Source organism: Mesoplodon mirus (genome assembly GCF_964341445.2).
Source record: "Mesoplodon mirus genome assembly, chromosome: 12".
Taxonomy (NCBI): domain Eukaryota; kingdom Metazoa; phylum Chordata; class Mammalia; order Artiodactyla; family Ziphiidae; genus Mesoplodon; species Mesoplodon mirus.
In genome coordinates, this window is record NC_138988.1 from 19,734,026 (window position 1) to 19,753,272 (window position 19,247).

Consider the following 19,247-nt stretch of genomic DNA (forward strand, 5'->3'; position numbering starts at 1 on the left):
AGGCTCTAAGACAAATGGTTATGGAAGTTCTCATAAGTTTGGGCTCTGTGGCCAGAGTAATCTGCTCAAATCTTTAATAATATCCAATACTGGAGTCATCGAAGTGGATAAAGAAATGAAAATTCCATTATATGTCCCTGTGATCTAGAAATATTCCGTTCCTCTTGAAAAAATGGCATCAGACAGAAACCTCGTTACTGGTAGATAGCCTTGTCTAAACCCATGTGCCTCTACCCGGCAGGGCTGACTTGAGCCCTCCCTCCCCACGGGCGCTTTGGTCCCTCCAGCTAGCTCTCTGAGACCCAGCCTGGGCCGTGTGTCAGCAGCCTGACTTGTAAAGCACAGATCCTTCTACACCTATCAGAAAACTTGTCTTTTCCAACCGTGCCAGAATGCCGTGAAACGGAAGATCATTGAATCCACCCATAATTGATAGCTTCCCCGTCTGTGTACACCCGTGTCTTCATAAATCTTCTCTCGGTTGATGGCAGGCTTCGATGGCTGAGAACAGTATACCTCTATACACTACCGCTTCCATGGGGAACCCCACTCTGGGCAACCTGGCCAGCGCCATACGGGAAGAGCTGAACGGGGCGATGGAGCACACCCACAGCAGCGGGAGCGACAGCAGCCCCGGCAGATCCCCTACGCAGGCCGTGTGAGTACCCGCCCCCCAGGACGCCTCTGCCGTCAGACCCCGGGCCCCCCGCTCTAGGTGCACACTGGCCCCTTCTCCTCTGGCGGCGTTTGACACCTTTTCTGTAACTTCTGATTTCCTAGAACCCAGACAGAAGTGGGTGCGTCCAGAAACCTTTAGCTCGGCTCGCACCTAGGAGGACCATTTACTGACGTTCCCGTTACAGCCGTAGGCTTCATGCAGCCCCACGAGTGCCCAAGGCCATAAAATGGGTGACACCTGTGCTTTTTGCCTTCGCTTGCTCGGCTCGGGCCATTATTTCAGCCACATTACCTTTTCCTCCTAGCAGTAGACACACATCCCGGTGGCAGAGTTCTTCGCTGTCTGTTCACCGTGCGGGCGGGCTGAAGCTAGCAGGGAGGCAAAGGATGCGTGTTTACTTGGTCACGTGGTACGCGGACGCCACGCCAAAGCGTCATTACCAAGCGCTGAGGATGGCACGAACGGAAGGCGGCATGATTTAGAGATTGCTCTTAAAATCTCAAAAGGAGAATTAACAGGAGCATTACAGCAGCAGACGGCAGTATAATGAGCACGCCCAGAAGCGTACCGCGTGAGGCACGAGGGCTGTCCCAGGCTGCGTGTGCGTGGCCTCAGGACCCGGCACACCACGGGCAGGGCCGTGCGTGGTGCCCCTTTTGGCTGGGTGATGGGAGGCAGGCAGGGTGACGGTAACGACTCCCTCTCTCCCAGGAAAAGTTTTAGAAGAGCAAAGGAAGCACATTCCCCCAGAGAGGATTGGCAGGGGATGCTGTCGAATGACAGCCTCTGGCTCTGAACGAGTCTCTGCAAAACCCGCTGCCCGCTTTAAAGGGATAAACCTGTTCACTGTTGACCACGCTGTCAGCTCCTAGAAACGAACCCCTTGTCTACACAGTGTTTCTGAATTCCTGACCAACATCTTATTTTCAGAGCATTTGAGTGCTCAGAATGGAAAATATGACCTGTGGCAGTTAGCAAGAGCATGAACTGGCACCTACCAACAAAGGCAAAATGCTGTCTGCCAGCATGGGTACATTGGTGGGTTTGGAGGAATCTGAAATTTGATTCTTTCGCATTTGAATTGCATGCCCACAGTGCTTCGAAAAGGACCTTTTAAAGATGAAAATAATCGTTTTAAATTTATATCATCAACAGTCCCTTAGCATTTACTCCACAGCATTTCAAGAATGTGTTTCTCGCTCACGCCGCTACTGCTATCCATCATCCTTCGTCAAGCAGCCTGGTCTTTCTGACTTTATTATCACACCCGTATTCATCTCGAAACCGTTGTCACGACAAGAGTATTTACTAAGCTATTAAGGAAGTTCAGAGCACACGTAAGTTGGCATGTGCGCTGCTTCAAGGAATACTTACTGGAGCAAAAGCATCTGAAGTTACTGAGTGGAAGAGAGACTGTTTGTTTGTCACAGTATCCATAGACCACTGACGTTTACTTGATGTGTGTTCCTATTATTTATAGTAAAAAGGATCGCTGAAAAAAGAGAAGAAAATAAAAAAGGTATTTGGGTAAAAACCTCTCACAGCAGTTTAGAGTGAGGCTAATTTTGCTGTACAAGATAGAGTTTCTATAAAGTTATTTCAGACTTTAAGTTAACCCCAAGTATGACCAGAAACCTTGCTTTACAGCAAGCAATCAGCCTAATTTTTAACGAAATGAAGGTTTTACGGGTGTGCATGTGTGTGTTTTGTTTTTAAGAAACCCTGCATAAAGATGCCCCACGGCATACTGTTTTATTGCTCAAATCTCACAGGTTTACACTAAAATAAATGATTTTGCTACAAATAATTGTTGGTTATCAGCCCATTCCCTATGCCTACTCTCGGTGTTTGTTAGAGATGCTTAACTCTTTTTGATCTCAAATTCCCATTAAGCAAATTCTATAATGACGTAGTTTTCTTTCTTGTCCAAAGTGCATTACCCTGCTCTGATGCAACTTGTTTCTCACCTGTTCTGTTCTCTTGGAATAAATCAAGCCATAAACTCTACAGCAAGGCTTAAAGGGCCTCGGTTAATGAGGCAGCCCACCTACTATTGAGTGTCGAAATAGAACTTCTTACCCTTTCTGTGACACTCAAACACCACAACATTTTTGTCTGTCTCTTGAAACAAACGCTACATAGTAGTCACATAATTATGGCTTTGGGGCCTTATACTTTTATCCTGATAGGGGCTAAAGAGGCTACAAAGCAAAATACTCCATGCTGTGCCCACACCCTCTGAACACAATGCCTTTAAACACCAGTCAGCTTGCCTTAAAAAACTCTTCTGTTCCCAGAGTAGCTAAACAAAGGAATTACTCAGATGTAAGAAAGGAAATGTGAGGTTTTGCACACTTATTCACTGGGAGCCCTTTCGGAAGCAGGAGTTGGAGAGAAAGGCATTGGGGGTGGGGGGGTACCTGCAAGGGTAGAAGGTGCCACGAGCAGCTCCATCTCCCATGAGGCACCTGGGAGACCACGAAGCAAAGTATCTTAAGCAGTGTGCATCTTACCTGAAATGGATCTCCCATGGAGAGCCTTTCTCTAAAGCCCCGCATGCCTGAGTTACTGCTTTTGCCCCACCTCAGGGGAGAAAGGGCCGGGGGGGCGGGGATCTGCTGGTATCATGAAACGTCGTGAAGCTGGATTTCATTTCTGTGGAGTTTTAAGAAGCCTTAGTATCTCACCTGGTTGTGTTGTCAGGTTGTCACACTGTAGACCTGGTCAGTTCACCTTGGCTGGGGTTCCACTCGGCAGTAGGTGCTGGGATTGAGCCAGCGTGCATAGGGTCGTCACCTGTGTCTGTGGGATGGAAAATAACCTTCCTGAAGTTGGGTTGCAGATTTCAGGGGAAAACAAAATATTCTCTCCTGTGAACTCTACCTTGTTGGCGGGACTTGGGGGTAGGGGGGATTTTGTTTTGTTCTGCCTGGCAAAACATTTGTCCGAGTCTAAAATTACAAAGCAAGAACGTCATGAAGACTCGCCAGTCTCTTCCGGGGCCCAGCACCCCTCCCACCCATATAGCCTTGTATCATCTCTGTCATCAAATTCAGCTCTATAAACCGGAAAAGATGAATACATCTGGTAGTTTAAAAAAATGAAAATAGGAAAATGTTGATCAGGGAAACACAGCTGACTCTCAATCCAGGCTACGTACAACCCAGCAACACTGCTATCCAATCAGTGTCACAAGAACCATGTTACCAGAGGACAGTAGGGGGGTAATGTTTGAAGTAACAGTTCTCAATAGTGCAAATACGAAACTGAAACGTGAAGAGATCTTCACCGTTGTCAGTCATCCAAAACACACAGTTTACGGTAACCTGAGCTCTCCTTAATATACCTGCTCAGCAACACGATGTTCCCAGAAAGCAGTGCTTGGTGCTGATGAGGTTGCGTCTAAATTGATGAAGCTTCTTTGGCAGTTAATATTGCACTAAATCGTAAGAACCGTAAGATGTTTTTGCTTCTGCTCCAACCATTTTATTCTTAGAAATTTATCCTAAGGAAGTAAACCAACAGAAATATGGATAAAAGCGGTCACTGTGTTATACAAAGAGCAAGGCGGGGGTGGGGTACAGGGGTGAGCAAAAGACAACCCCCAAATGCCCAGTATTAAGGGACTAATGTCATCACACTGGGATCTCATAGCCATAACAATTAAAACTGTAAAGGTAGCAAAATCATCACATTCTTGCTACGTGTACAATATGTAAAAACACAGCCCCAAATGGGAGAGGATAGGCCAAACCAAAAAAGTCTACCTTAATTAGGGTTTATGGGTGATATATATATTTTTTTTTCTTAAGGAATAAAAATCAACGCACCTAACTCTTCCCAAAACAATATAGGGGGTCCTACCAGAGCTGACTTCCCAGGCAACGCGATGTATGCAGTCACGCAGGATCCCATACTTAAAAGTTTTAACGCTCAGCTGTTTCCATCTTGAAATCCTCAACGACTTTTTCAAACACATTTTCACTTTGCACTGGGCTCTGCAAATTATGCATACGGTCCTGGATCTTGATGCTGAAACACAAATAAATAGGCCCATTAAAAAACTAAAAATACATGGAGCCAAACTAGTAAATATACTATTCTAATGAAACTTGGGTATATTTCGTTTTGCACATAGGTTGCAAGAATACGGGCCCTATATATATATATATTTTTTTTTTAATGGTTTGCTGTTTTGGGGGGTTTTTAAATTTATTTTTTGTTTTATTTTATTTTTGGCTGCATTGGGTCTTCATTGCTGCACTTGGGCCCTCTCTAGTTGCTGGGAATGGGGGCGACTCTTCACTGCGGGTGCGCGGGCCTCTCATGGCAGTGGCCTCTCTCCTTGCAGAGCACGGGCTCCAGGTGCACAGGCTCAGTAGTTGTGGCTTGCGGGCTCTAGAGCGCAGGCTCAGTAGTTGTGGCACACGGGCTCAGCCGCTCCATGGCACGTGGGATCTTCCCAGACCAGGGCTCGAACCCGTGTCCCTTGCATTGGCAGGCGGACTCTTAACCACTGCACCACCAGGGAAGCCCCGGGCCCTATTTTTTAAAAGCTATTTATCCCAACATCTACCCCCAAACACTCTCTAGGCTGTGCTAATTTTAGTCAGTTGGTCTTCTGGAGGATCACGTGTCAAAGGGCAGTCCAAAGCACTCCTCTGCTGATTTTTCAAGGGTTCAAGTGGCCTTTGGGGTTTGCACACAACATCAGTTATTTAGGAAGGCCACCATCCTCAGCACCTCCTCTTATTACTAGTAATACTTGATAACGTCAATGAAAAAAATCTTCCCTTCTGCAGCCCATCCCTGCAATGGGACTTCTCTTTTAGGAAAAAAAAAAAAAAACTGAATGGTTCTTTTACGTATCAAAAGCCCCTCCACCGAAAGTAATTTGTATTTGCAAAGGATCGGTTGTAAATATGATTTAGGAACAACATTTCTCAATTGTTATCGGAGTGCTTCGCATGGTCCCCCGCAGGCCCCTTCGGGTGAACCGTGCGCTGGGCTATAATGAGCAAGTCGGCAGATCTCATCGGAGCCCTGCGTCCTGGTGGCCGCTACCAGCCGGGCCTCATGTTTTGCCTTGTTTACAGCTGACAGCGTTATTATTCTGATCGGGGCTCTGCTTTCTTATCATATTGTTGTGTTGAGCGCGCCTTTTCCTCTCCGTTTGTGTTTCCTGGCAGGGCTTTTCTTGCCTTATTGACAGTTTGTAAAAATATGCATTAATTTGGAGTTTCCAGCATGTATCATGGTGTCTCTCTGCTGTGTTTGCTTGAAGTTGATTAATGATAGACCCTCGCTTGGGGTCGGTCTCCGGAGAGTTCTTTCACAGGTTCTGCATGTTAACTAGCAAAGCAGAACACACAGCGAGCCGTGATTAGCCCAGCCTCCTGCACACAGTGGTCCCCACAAACCACTGTTGCGTTAACCGATTCTTCCTTCACGGGATTATTTGAAGATTTGTATTCATCCACCCAGCAGGCCACTATGCGGCCTGTTAGCTGACACTCAAAGAGTGGTCCTCGGACCAGCAGCATCACCGGGGAGCTGGTCAGAGATGCAGAGTCTCAGGCCACACCCCAAACCTGCTGAGTCACAGGCTGCATTTTAACCAGATCCCACGGTAATCTGTGTGCACATTACAGTGTAAGAAACACCACGGGAGGAGGACACGCCCCCTGATGCTTCTGGCCAGAGACCCTTCTGTGATGATGGAAATTCCTCCCTCTGTGCTATCCAACATGGTAGCCGTTAGCCAACACATGTGGCCCTTGAGCACTTGAAATGTGGCCAGTGTAACTGAGAAATGGAATTTTAAATTGTCGTAATTTTCATAGTCGCACGTGGTTAGTGGCTGCTGTGTCGAACATCACAGCCCTAGACTGGGGATTCTGTGTTACCCAAAACCCCCAACTTACCTTGCGTTGGGAAGTCCCCACGGTGAACCTTCTTTTGTCTTTCCAGGCATCCTGTACATGTCAAAGAAGAGCCCCTGGATCCAGAGGAAGCTGAAGGGCCGCTATCCCTAGTGACAACAGCCAACCACAGTCCAGATTTTGACCACGACAGAGATTACGAAGACGAACCAGTAAATGAGGACATGGAGTGAACATCTGGGCAGGCCGACCCCAAGAGCGTGAAGATTGGGGGGGGCACACAAAACAAAATACGTCAAAAGTTTGCAGTGAAATCGTTCTCCATTGGTTGTACAGTCTGGAGGATTTTTCACTACATTTTGACAACTCTGCAATGTGTTAACTCTTAGTGCCATCAAGAATCCCATTTGGGAGTATTTTTGATTTTTCTACTTTTTGTTGAAAAAAGGAATTTGTACTCTGTGCATTGGATGGACTTGTTTGGTACTGGGGATTTTCCTCTCTTAACAGTCAACATCAGTGTTGTAAATTTGCTAAACTGATTCACTTTCAGCAGCAGACTTTGAACTGCAGTCCCGCCGACATTGGACAATGAGGACACCCAGCTGAGCATGTGCACCTAAGCTGCAGACCAAGCCTCTGCCCAGAATTTAAGGATTCCAATGGACGACCTCTTTGCACAGTACTGCATGTTGATTATCACTGCCTTGACTCCATTTTTTTTTTTTTTTTTGCTTCCAGTTGGGATGGGGAAGGCCTTTGTGTGTGTATTGGGGGGAGGGTTTAAAAATAATTATCCCAAACTTTTTAATGTATTGCTCTTTTTTTTTTTTTTTTGGCTTCTCCTATACCATTTTAAGTTCTGACCTCAGGCCTCCATTCGGGCCCACGGCCTCTTGGAGGCTTCAAGTTTTCTGTACCTTGTGATGAATGTTAATAGGTGTTTTTATTATACGAAGCTGAATGTCATTTCTCGTTCGTAGTTTTCTGTCACTCATTCCATGTCCCTTCAGACATCACCACTGTTTTCTCGAAAGTCAGAAAACATTCCGTTTTGATCTTTTGCAAAAAGGTCCCAAATGCTGCACTCTACACGTGAAGGTCCCTCTCACCCAGATGTGAAGTTCCTGCCAGAAAGAGAATGAATGACAGAAAAAAAAAAAAAATAGAGACACCCTAGGAACCATGCAGATTCATTCCATGAAGCAGTATTGGAAGGTGGGAAGGGGGTTGTTTCAGATTTTCCTCTTTTTTTTTTTTTATATCGTACCTACCATCATTCTTAATCAATGCCACAGCATTTACCAGCACACGGAGACATAGGCAGCAGCCCCCTTACCCCCAAACCAAAAAAAAACAAAAAACAAACTCTCGCAGTAGTTGGACTGACAGTGGCTGTGGAAGCCCGTCCCTGGGATGACCTAGTTGAGACGGGCCTCAGGCTCTCGCAGTTGTTAAAACCAGTGTGAGTTGCTTTGTTTGCAAAATGGCCCAAAAGCTGGCTTCCCTGAGCAACTGTGCTGAAAGTCGTGGCGGCCCCAAACCGAAACATCCATTCAGACCTGCTTGGTGGCATTCGTCTGTTTGAATGCAAATTAGATTTCAGATTGAACTTGCTATGCGAGTTAATGAGAACTGGGTTCAGCAAATGCTAAAAGTGTTAATTTCCAATGTGCAGATTTGGTGTAGCAGCTCAGCATGTGAGGCAACATCATCCCACCAACCCAGTCCCAGAAACCAACAGGAGAAGACATCAGGCAGATGGGGGCACAGCTCAGCCCTGGGCTTTTGGGGAAACATACATGGCGCACAGAACATGACAGTCATGGGTCAGTACAGCCTCAGTCCTTGGAACACCTGAACGCTTCCACTCTGCACCCCTTTCCTGTCACTCATTTATTTACCTAGGAGTGTAGCTTTTGTTTTAGTTTAAGAGCCTTTTGGAGCTTAATTTATATGCTTTGTACCTCTTTTTTTTTTTTCCCTAAAATTACCAAAGATATTCCACAAAGGTAAATTATGTTCTCTGTTTTTATGCTTTATCTGATGAAGCCAAATATCCTCTTCTTGTTGATCAAAGGAGGCAAAATAATTTAGAGGCAATTGATGAGATATAGGCTATTGCTAACTTAAGAGAACTGCTTCTTCATCATAGAGGACATTTAGAAGACCAAGTAGGTAATGGAACCAAAGTTGTTACTTTTTTTTTTTTTTTTCAGTCCTCGGTTTTTGTTTCTGTTTTTTCCTTCTGTACCTCTACAGAGACCAAAACGCATTCTTGTAAAGAGAACTTATGGGGCTACTGAAGAGAGAAATAGGACACAGTATTAAGGGAGCAATAGAAGGAAGGGATTACCATCTCCAAGAAAAAAGACCAATGTACGGCACATGAAACTTAGGGGGTGTCCAGTCCAGGAGACAGTGCAGATAAAATGAAGGTAAACTTCAGAGAGAACAGAACAGCTTCCACAATTGAACTAGACCACGTAATGTAGTATTTCTAGAAGACGTTTCTTTTTCAGCCACTTTTGTTGAAGGACCGTACTATGATCACTGCATTCATTTGGGTTTATCTTGGCATATATATCCTCTGGGTTTTTGTTTTTGTTGTTTTTAAAAGGTTTCCTTTTTTCCTTCCTTTTTTCCGGATTAGGCTTGCGTCAGCATTTTTCATTTAAAAAAAAAAGTAACATTCCCGTCCACTCACAAGCTTGGTACAAAAACTTCTCTGGCAGTTACTTTTGAAGCTTCACACTGCTTTCTCTATAAAGAGCAGTCTGTGGTCACTCGAGACTTACTTTTTTTTTTTTTTTTTTTTTCCAACTTTTCCAGGCAGCGTCATGATGTGCAGGCAGTAGCCAGACAGGGTCATGGGAAGGGGGCCCTGTGCTTCTAAACTGAGTGGTTGCTGGTTAGTTTGGTATTCAAAAGAGGATAAAAATCTGGTAGATTAGTTCATTCTCAGCATGTGTAGCTAGACATGAGTAAAGTTAACAGCATGAGAAACTGTTAGTACGCATACCTCAGTTCAAACCTTTAGGGAATGATTAAAAATTTAAAAAAAATACATTTCACTCAGTTGCACTTAGTCGTATGTCTTTGCATGCTTAGTCTAAAGACTGTAGCAAAAAGAAAAAAAAGAAAAATTAGCTTTTACATATCTTTGCAGGTATAACAGCCTTGCAGAAGAACCAACTGAAAAAAAAAATTTCTCAGGCTTTACAGCAAGCAAACTTCACTCTGATTTTTCCAATTCTGATTCTGTATCCCTTGGGGGTATCCCAGTTGCTTCTTTAGGATGGGGTTTATTATGTTGTACATATATCCCGATGTGTCTGTGTGACTCTTTGTCTTTTTTGGGGGAGGGCGGAGGGTGGTTCTTTTTTTAGATATTGTTCCTAAAAAGGAATAAATGCATACACCTGTTTGTCAAAACACCTTTGCTTTTTGTGCAACTGCTTTATATTAACGATACTTAAAAAAAAAAAAAAACCTTTGGAAAAAAAAACTACTGTATGTAATGGAATTGCAGAATATGCTGCACATGTATTTTATTTAGTTATTCTTGCTTTCAGAATATTGGATGACATTTCCTGACATGTGGGAGAGAGAAACTCCCAATTTTTTTTTTTTTTGGCTTTTAAAATTGTAACATAGTTGACAGATTTTTTTTTTTTTTCTTTTTTCCTGTTCTCATTGATCGGAGCATCTTGTACAGGTTTTTTTGGTGTTTGTGCCTGCCAGTGTGAGTTCCTCTGTTTTTTGATACATTCCTATCCCTTGTGTTTATCCTACCATTGCCTTCCTGGCTATCTTAAACAAGTTCATGCGTTTGAAAAGAGAAAAAAAAAAATGTTGTTTTAAACAATGTTTTCTCCTGCTGCAGTAAATATTTTGCATGATGAAATTCCAGGGTCACACTTTCAAAGTTTATCAGTGAAGTAGTGATTAATCATGGGGAGTGTCAAAGCTATTGAACTTTTTGTATAAAAACAAGAAAAAAAGAAAGAAAACTTTACAAGGTGCCAAGATGTACAGACAATTTGTTGCTTTTTTTTTTTTCCCCAAAGAAAAGCGTACCTTAGGGAGAACGGTCCTTTGTACCAGGCAAATGCACTGTCAGGAGTGAGGATCCATCCTACTTGTTGTCCCTAGAGTCTGTCCTTGAAAGACAAGTTAACGCTGCCTGCATTGAACCAGCAGTGAAAGGAAACATCAAGGCTTATGAACGGGAAGAGTGACCGCCAGCCCTGCCACCTTCGGACGGCTCTGACCTGATTCCCCGCGTTCCGTCAGACCTAGTAAAGACACCTTGGATTCTTCACCCAAAATATGATGTCCATCACTAGCTATTTTATCATGAAAAAAAAAAAGTTAAAGATTTCCTCTCCTTTCCACATTCCAGCTTGAGCTCCGTTTCCAAGGGTACCAAGAAGAACATGCTTGTCAGGATTTTGAATCTTTGGGGGACCTTTTGGTTAATGGTAGACCCTCTGGATATTTTGGATGTTTCTGAGAGTCGATTTTGGCTTTTCTCTCCTGAGAAATGAGACTTATAATTCCAAAGGCATTTTGTGGGCCCGGTGTAGTTCTCACGATCTCTGCTACCCAGAAGCCTGCATGGAGATGGTACAGCCCGGACTGTCAGCGTGGTGCTCCGTGGAGATGTGCTGCCAGTAACAAGAATTTTTTTTTTAATTTCGTTTTGTTTTGATAAGGCATAAAAGGAACTCATTCCGTGACATCAACTGTAATTCCATCATTCCGTGTCTGTGGATACAGACAATAAAAAAAAAAATGTTGTGTAGTCAGTACTAATTACTGACATGATCGCATTCTCAAATGCAATAAAAATGCTGGTTGTTCACACTGGTAGTAAAAGTTGCCACAGCCTAAGTTTCTTTCCCCTTCTGACCTGCTCAGAGTGTGTGTTCGGCATATGCCTTAGGTTTAGCACCAGCTGCTTCCAACCCAGAATTAAAATCAATCTTAACTAAAAGCTTTCATCATCACGGAGAACTGAAGCTCTCGTCCCTCAGGATTTCAAAGTGAAAGTCTCCACTTAGAGAATTGGGGGAAAAAAACAGAAAAAGAGAGGCTACCTTTTCTCTCCAGGAAGCACACTCTGATTTTTTTTTTTCCTTCATCACATTTTGTAGAGAAAAAACAAAATATTGAATAACTAGCATTAAGAGCTAACTAAAATTTCAGAGGAAGGCAATTTCATGAATAATTCATTCAAATTTCACATCTGCAAGATTAGTCATCCAAATAAAATGCTAATGTCAAAAACATGCACCATCTATAATATTCTCATCAAGAAATCTTTTTGCATATAATGATAAATGCCGAGATTAGGACAAATGATTTTATAAAAATTCTCTATCAGAAAGTAGGTTCGATAGCTGCCTTTACTGATGGAAACAGTAAAGCTCCCATAACTAAATATTTCCAGAAAAACCATCTTGATTTCTGAGGTCTTTAAAAATTGCAGACCTCTAGAAAAATGTGCTATTTCTCTTTACTATTATTCTGTCATACATATTCTAAGGATTAATGAATTTGGGCATCCTCTTTGAGTAAAAAATTAAATTGGTATATCGAAAGCACTATTAAGTGGCCAAACCGCAGTGACATACAACTGTGACGTATCTAATTCAGAGCACATAACACAAGCCAAGAGACGACTTGAAAATTAACCTTGCAGTTCTTAGTCGGCAAAGACCAGCTGATACTGAGGAATATGTAAACGTTCTTTCCCAGCATTGTTTTGAAAAGCCCATACAGTTATGCCACTGTCTAAAAGCCCTCTAGTCTGATAATTAGTAAAACATTTGAACCCTTAATTCTTATCTAGCTACTAAGAATAAATTAGGGTTAATTGAAATTCCTTTAAACGCCAGGCTTAAACATAAATACTGCTTACAGCATGTGCAGTTGGTAAATTTAAATATGTACACATATTTGAATCAACTGAAGGACCCAAACCAAGTAGGACTATGCATTAGAGAAGATTCTGCTGGTGGATGCATATTAAATTTTTCACTGTATTTCAGGAATCGTTCTAAGGCGGGAACATCCTCTTTGACATTTATTTCAGGCTTGTCACTCAGATAAACAAGGCAGCAAACCCAAACTCTTGGCTCTTCTTTTAAACGGGAGCCTTTGTATCAAGAGCCTAAACTCTGAGGAAGGCCAATTTCACACCTACACTAACCAGCTGCATGATAGCTGTTACTCCCCCTTCCCCCAGAAAAAGATTAAAACTGTAATTAGTCTTTCTTGACATACGAGGTTGTGCCTTCTTTGATGATGTTACATATTTAGGTGTAGGGTAATATTCACAATTTATCTTTCATCTTTATTGTAGTTGAGTCACATAAAAGTAGTCTTTATCTGAATAAAGCGAAGTTGGGTCTCAAACCTTCATTTAACGAATTGACTGATGGATGAAAGGTTTAAGACAGAATTCACATTGGAGGGAAATTAAATTACGTACAAAAACACTGGTTTAACTGTGGGACAATATTTGGCTTAGAAAGCCGTCACTCTAGATATAACCAACTTTTATTTATTTTTAAACAGCATTTTATTTTTTAAAAAAATAATACCCCATGTCATCTTATTTCCACTCTGATTGTAAAATGAGATTCCATGCTTAGCACCCCCAAAATACACATATATATCTATTTGAAATGATCAGCCAGCCTTTTCTTTGGCTTCTACCAAGAATATAGGGAGGGAGAAAAAGGGGGAAAAGACAAGCTTCAAGTTATAATGTTAATTTGAAGGTAACCGGCCTTTCAAGAATTAATTTCAGCCAAAGCAATAATCATTATTTACCAGCGTGTGACATTTTTATCACTCATCATATTAGCAAATTTCCATTGAAAATGCTAAAATGGTTCGTCATAAGGCAGATAACTGCTCTAGCTGTAAAAATGACCAACACAAGTGCCGGGACTCAAACATTAAATTATACTGTAATTAATAAAGACAGTTAAACTGTCTACTAGCAACAGCAATTTAGGTAACCACATTTGATCGGCTATAAATTGTAACTACATTAAAATTCCAGAAATATTAGCAATATGGATTAGTTGATGGAAGTCACTGCTGATCACCAATTCTCTCCTTTTTTTTTTTTTTTTTTTTTTTTAAACAACGGAAGCACAGGTCAGGTTGACCACAAATCTGTGAGCGAAGATCAGGCCTTAGCACTTTTAATCTTGTGAAACAAGCAATTACAAATAGTTGCATCGATTTGTTAAAAAGCTTTAGGTGACATAAATTGTTTCCTGTTTAGCTTATTGCTCTGATACATAAATGTCACCCAGTCCAGTATTAATTAGGCCACAGACGAACACTGGGTGACTTCCAGTGACGAATGTGTCAGTCCTTTTGTGAGCTTTCTGGGGAGCTGCTCTCGCTGGCTCATTTCTTATTAGTGACAGAGAGAGGAAGGAAAAACTCTTTTGCTATGTGAAGTCTTTAATACCAGTTTAATATTCAATTCTCAACTAAATTGTGGGATTTCGCACTTGCTTTCTTGCTACTTGACATAAAGCAGCACATTTGAAAAACATCTTCCAAACAGAAGAGTATTTACAAGGCATTTCAGCCTCTGAAAAGGTAATACTCCTCCCTTCTCAATATAGGGGACTGCACGGGTTTCCGTGGATTGATATTTCTACACTTAAAATACAATTTTAAATGGCTTGTGCACGTTACTGACTTAACAGAAATCAAATGCACCACATACACTTTCTTTAGGTAGGCATGCCACTTAGAAAAATACATGAGATTCTGGGGGCAGGGGGAAAGTCTGGAGAAAATTTATTAAATAAAAGTTTTTACTGTAATAGAATATTAATGTAAGCCAATGCTCATTTGCCATTAAGCTGATCCTTTTTTTCTTTTTCTTTCTTTTTTTTTTTTAACATACACATGCTTTTTATTATTTTGCACTCAAGCAAAAATTCCACATTCAAAGACTTTCCATCTAGTTGGGAATGTCTCTGGCAAGAAACACGTAAGAAACCCTGACCTCCAGAAAGACAGCAGACCGTCCACACTGAGCTTTAGCCCCACAAGGCCACGCATGCAAACGTAAGGTACACGCTAGTCAACAGTGTGGAATCCGGAAAAACAATTATTCTTTAAATCCTGCCTCACCGCTACTCCACCAGCGCACAGACGAAAATGTTTGATTTGCAACATAAAAGATTCATTAATTACCGCTTGAATATTTAAAGCTATTTTGCAGTCTAACAGAGATAAAGCAGTGAATTAAAACCTCTAATAAAATTGTAAAAATATTTTGGTAAGTTTACCAGTGTTATGATTTAGGGAGAGATTCAAGCATTCTCACAGAATAGAGTCTTAGCAATTTTCAAGTGTGTATTTGGAAGAAAGACCTAAGTGTTCTAGGAATAATTTGTTTCTCACTTTCAAATGTTTACTAATAATTTATTTTCGAATCAAGTTTGCTACATTAGAATTCCACCGGTGGAGGGAAAAGAAGATCTGTCAAGCAGGTCGGAGCATGGTGTGTCTGACCCAGAAATTAAACTACTTTCAAAAGTATTCCATTAGGGGCTTCCCTGGTGGCGCAGTGGTTGAGAGTCCGCCTGCTGATTCAGGGGACACGGGTTCGTGCCCCGGTCCGGGAAGATCCCACATGCCGCGGAGCGGCTGGGCCCGTGAGCCATGGCCGCTGAGCCTGCGCGTCCAGAGCCTGTGCTCCGCAACGGGAGAGGCCACAGCAGTGAGAGGCCCGCGTACCGCAAAAAAAAAAAAAGTATTCCGTTAGGCTGAAGGCTTTAGAAGCGATCACATGAAAAGTGGTCAGTTCCTGCCCACAAAATGCATGAAAACCTAAAAACACCCAACCCCAAGAATATAGCCTAACAGTCCCTCCGACGCCTGCCCAGCATTAGATGTATTTTTTTTTTTTTTTATGATCCTTGAGGTCAGCACTCCCCAACCTTTCTGGCACCAGGGACCGGTTTCGTGGAAGACAACTTCTCCACGGATTCGGTGGTGGGGCGGGAGGGCGTAGGGGATGGTTCAGGGGTAACGCCCGCGGTGAGGAGCGGCGGATGAAGCTTCACGCGCGTGCCTGCCCGCCGCTCACCTCCTGCTGTGCAAGCCGGTTCCCAACAGGCCGCGGACTGGGAGCAGTCCGCAGCCTGGGGCTTGGGGACCCCTGCTTTGGAGCATTTCAGTGTTTGGATCCTGGGATCCTAGAAGTAGAGCCCAGCATGTTCTTGGAATCAAATGCTAGGGAACCTGAATGCCAAGTGACCAGACCCAACCCTGACCATACGAACTGGGTGACTTTAGCAAGTAAGTAATTTCATCTCTTTGGTCCTCCCCTTCCTCTTTCTGCTAATTGAGGGCATTTAACTACATGACCAGAAGGGTTCCTTCCAATTTTAAGGTTCTAAAAATTTAATAACATATTCCCCCTTGGGAACTTTTCTTGATGAAATCTACCGTCTCAGCATGAACCAGTGTGTGTGGCACTCCATCTTTCACCACTATTAGAATACTGTCCAATTGAACCCCGCCTTCTGACATGCTCTCTTAGGAGCAAATTTCACTAGCATGCCTGCTTCCAACCATCCACCCATTCATCCATAAATAAGCATTCAATGCATTCAATGCATTCAATGACCTGCTCCAACTCAACATTGGAGGTAAACTGGGAACAAGACAGACACAGCGTTGGCCCCATTGTAGCCCACGGTCCACTGGGGAGAGAGTTCTTAAACATTAGCTTGTACTGTAATGCACTGAGTGCTAATGAGAAGGGAAGTCCAGGAATACACAGGAAGACCACCCGTCCACTGTGGACAGTCAAGGAAGCTTCTGGGAACACACCATGTTTAAGCGAAACCCAAAGGATGTCTAAGAGTACGGCAGCTCGGAAGAAGAAGTTGCTCTAAGCAGAGGCAAAAGAGCTGGAGTCTGAGAGGCATGGACTTCAGGGCAGGGTCAGCAAGAAATTTTACAGAAAAACCCTAAATAGAGTCAGCCTGGCAGGGACCATATATCATGCATATGGCAGAATCATAATTTTTGTTAACAAATCCCAGTGCTTTACACCATCCAGGTCAGTAATTCCTGAGGAGTTGACGCTACATCAGCTTCGCATTCCGGGGAGGGAAGTGCCCCTCTCTTGGGGCCACGCTGGTCACTTCGCTCCTCCCGGGCCCCAAGCACACTCTGCCTCAGGGCTCGGGGTTTCCCTTCCCTCTGCACTGGATGGGCTTTTCCTGGCTCTCTGTGTGGCACACAGGCTTCCTCCCTCCAACCATCCCAACAGAGAGACCTTTCCTGACCATGCGGTGTCCACGGCACCCTGCCTGCCTGCTCTACCCTCCACACTCCACAGCCCCCTCACACACTTTGTTGTTTCCACTGCACCTAGTGTCTCGTAGCATTCTGCGTTCATGTGTGCTTTTGCTTACGGCCCATCTCCCTCCGACGACAAGGGCACAGACCCTGGCTGTGTGCTCAGCTGCTGCGTCCCCAGCACGTGGACCAGTTGTTGAGTGAATGAACAAACACTACCCTGAGAGGAAGGGAAGAGGTGGAATTTGAACTCCTACAGTCAGATTCCAGAGCCTGCCTGCATAAACCATTCCACTGTATTTCATGGCCAAGCAAACCAAGTATCATTTCTAAGATTCTCACACCAAACCTGCCAGGTAGGAATGATAACCCGCATCTCACTGATGCGGACGCCAGGGCTTTCTAAGTAACACACTCAAGGTTGCGTGGAGGAGAAGCTGGAGAGTTGGCATTTGCCTCCATGGCTGACTCTTTTTTTTTTTTTTTTTGCGGTATGCGGGCCTCTCACTGTTGTGGCCTCCCCCGTTGCGGAGCACAGGCTCCGGATGCGCAGGCCCAGCGGCCATGGCTCACGGGCCCAGCCGCTCCGCGGCATATGGGATCCTCCCAGACCGGGGCACGAACCCGTATCCCCTGCATCGGCAGGCGGACTCTCAACCACTGCGCCACCAGGGAGGCCCCATGGCTGATTCTTTTAGCCCATTTATTGGCACTGGTCACACCACTTACCTCTAAAGAGCCTCTCACCTAAGGTACCACATATGCTCATGTGACAATATAGCTTTAAAGTGGAATCACTGACATTCTCTTTTAAGATATTACAAAGTTATCAAATAATATGGAGAAAACCCATTTAAATGTGAACCCTCTACAGCCTGTTGTGCCCACCATTTTATTTTAAATGGAATTTTTATTTTATATTGGGGTCTAGTTGATTTACAATGTTGTCTTAGTTTCAGGTGTACAGCAAAGTGATTCAGTTATATATTCAGTTATATATACATATGTGTGTGTATGTATAAATATATATATTATATATATATTCAGTTATATATACATATATCCACTCTTTTTTAGATTCTCTTCCCATACAGGTTATTACAGAATATTGAGTAGAGTTCCCTGTGCTATCTGGTAGGTCCTTGTTGATTATCTCTTTTATATATAGTAGTATGTATGTGTTAATCCCAAACTCCTAACTTGTCCCGTTGTGCCCACTAGTAAATACAGTGGCAAGAGAACAGTGCCCAGGCATGGACACACTCCGAATTAATTGTGGATCACAGGGTCTTTATGATTTGCCTCACGTCCAAGAGGACTATTTCTGTTCCTTCCTGAAATGGTGAGTGGCCTGACATATTCCTTGAGTTTTTTTTATATAAAATCCCCTAAAAGTCTTTCTCATAGGTAGATAAAAACCTTTATATCCAGAATCCCCATCTTAGCTGAGATCCGTTGTTCCCTGACAGGACGCCTAGAGCGACTGTGAGCTCCTTGAGGGCAGGCTCTCTCTGTCTTGTTCCCTATGGGACCACCCTGAACGTGCCTGGTGGGCAATGAGAGTGGCTAAGGGCAGAAGCAGACGAGCCCAGGACTGAAGCCAGATAAATGGGATTTCCATCGCCCTGGCCTCTGGATAACTGTGCAAATTTGGGCAAGTGTCTCTAAGCTTCAGTAAAAATTCTCACATGGCAAGATAGGTATAATGACGAAACGAGATTTCATGTGTGTCTATGTGTGTGTCAAGAGTGAGCCACGGAATTTGCTCCTAAGAAATGGGATAAAGTGTTGAGCAAACCAGACTCAGTGCCTGTCCTCCTGTATTTTGCACTCTAGCTGGGAGCCAGGCTGTACTCAGCCTCACACTGGAATGTAAACTTCCAAGTGTTCCAAGGATGTGTCATACACAGAGAAACGTGCTCTTGAGGGGAGGGGTCAAGAAAAAGCTCTGCAAAGACAAAAGACTGAGTTAAGACCTGAAAGGTGAGCGAGGATCATCTAGGTGGACGTCCAGTGACTTGGTTTCCCAGCAGTCGTTTCTATTCTGCAAGTACAGCGCCCTTATTCCTTGGGGAGCCACCCCTCTCCCACGCTGTCCATGTTACTTCGGCAGGACTTTCACCTTCCTGCTCAGAGCTCATCCCAAGACTTTCAGGAAAACTGTTGAGAGAAATACTCTTCCTGAAGAAACTGTTGATTGGCCAGGCCATGAGCTTACAAGCTATGCTTGGCTGCTTGTGCTATAACACGGAAAGGAGCCACCTAAGTAAAAGGAAATAAAGGAAAACAAAGACAGAAGAGAAAGAGACAGTGGTAGAAGCCCAGAA

At 43.5% G+C, this 19,247-nt stretch overlaps 1 protein-coding gene across 10 annotated transcripts in view; it reads left to right on the plus strand.

Moving 5' to 3' along the window:
• FOXP1 (forkhead box P1) overlaps positions 1–9,615 on the plus strand; it is a 595,227-nt gene extending 585,612 nt beyond the window's left edge. For all 10 annotated transcript variants that reach the window (XM_082637134.1, XM_082637141.1, XM_082637140.1 and 7 more), the window contains 2 exons: positions 492–658; positions 6,650–9,615. In XM_082637134.1, the coding sequence (XP_082493260.1) occupies positions 492–658; positions 6,650–6,794 (312 nt within the window). In that variant the 3' untranslated portion in view covers positions 6,795–9,615. The remainder of the gene's footprint in view (positions 1–491; positions 659–6,649) is intronic.
• The last annotated feature ends 9,632 nt before the right edge of the window (positions 9,616–19,247 follow it).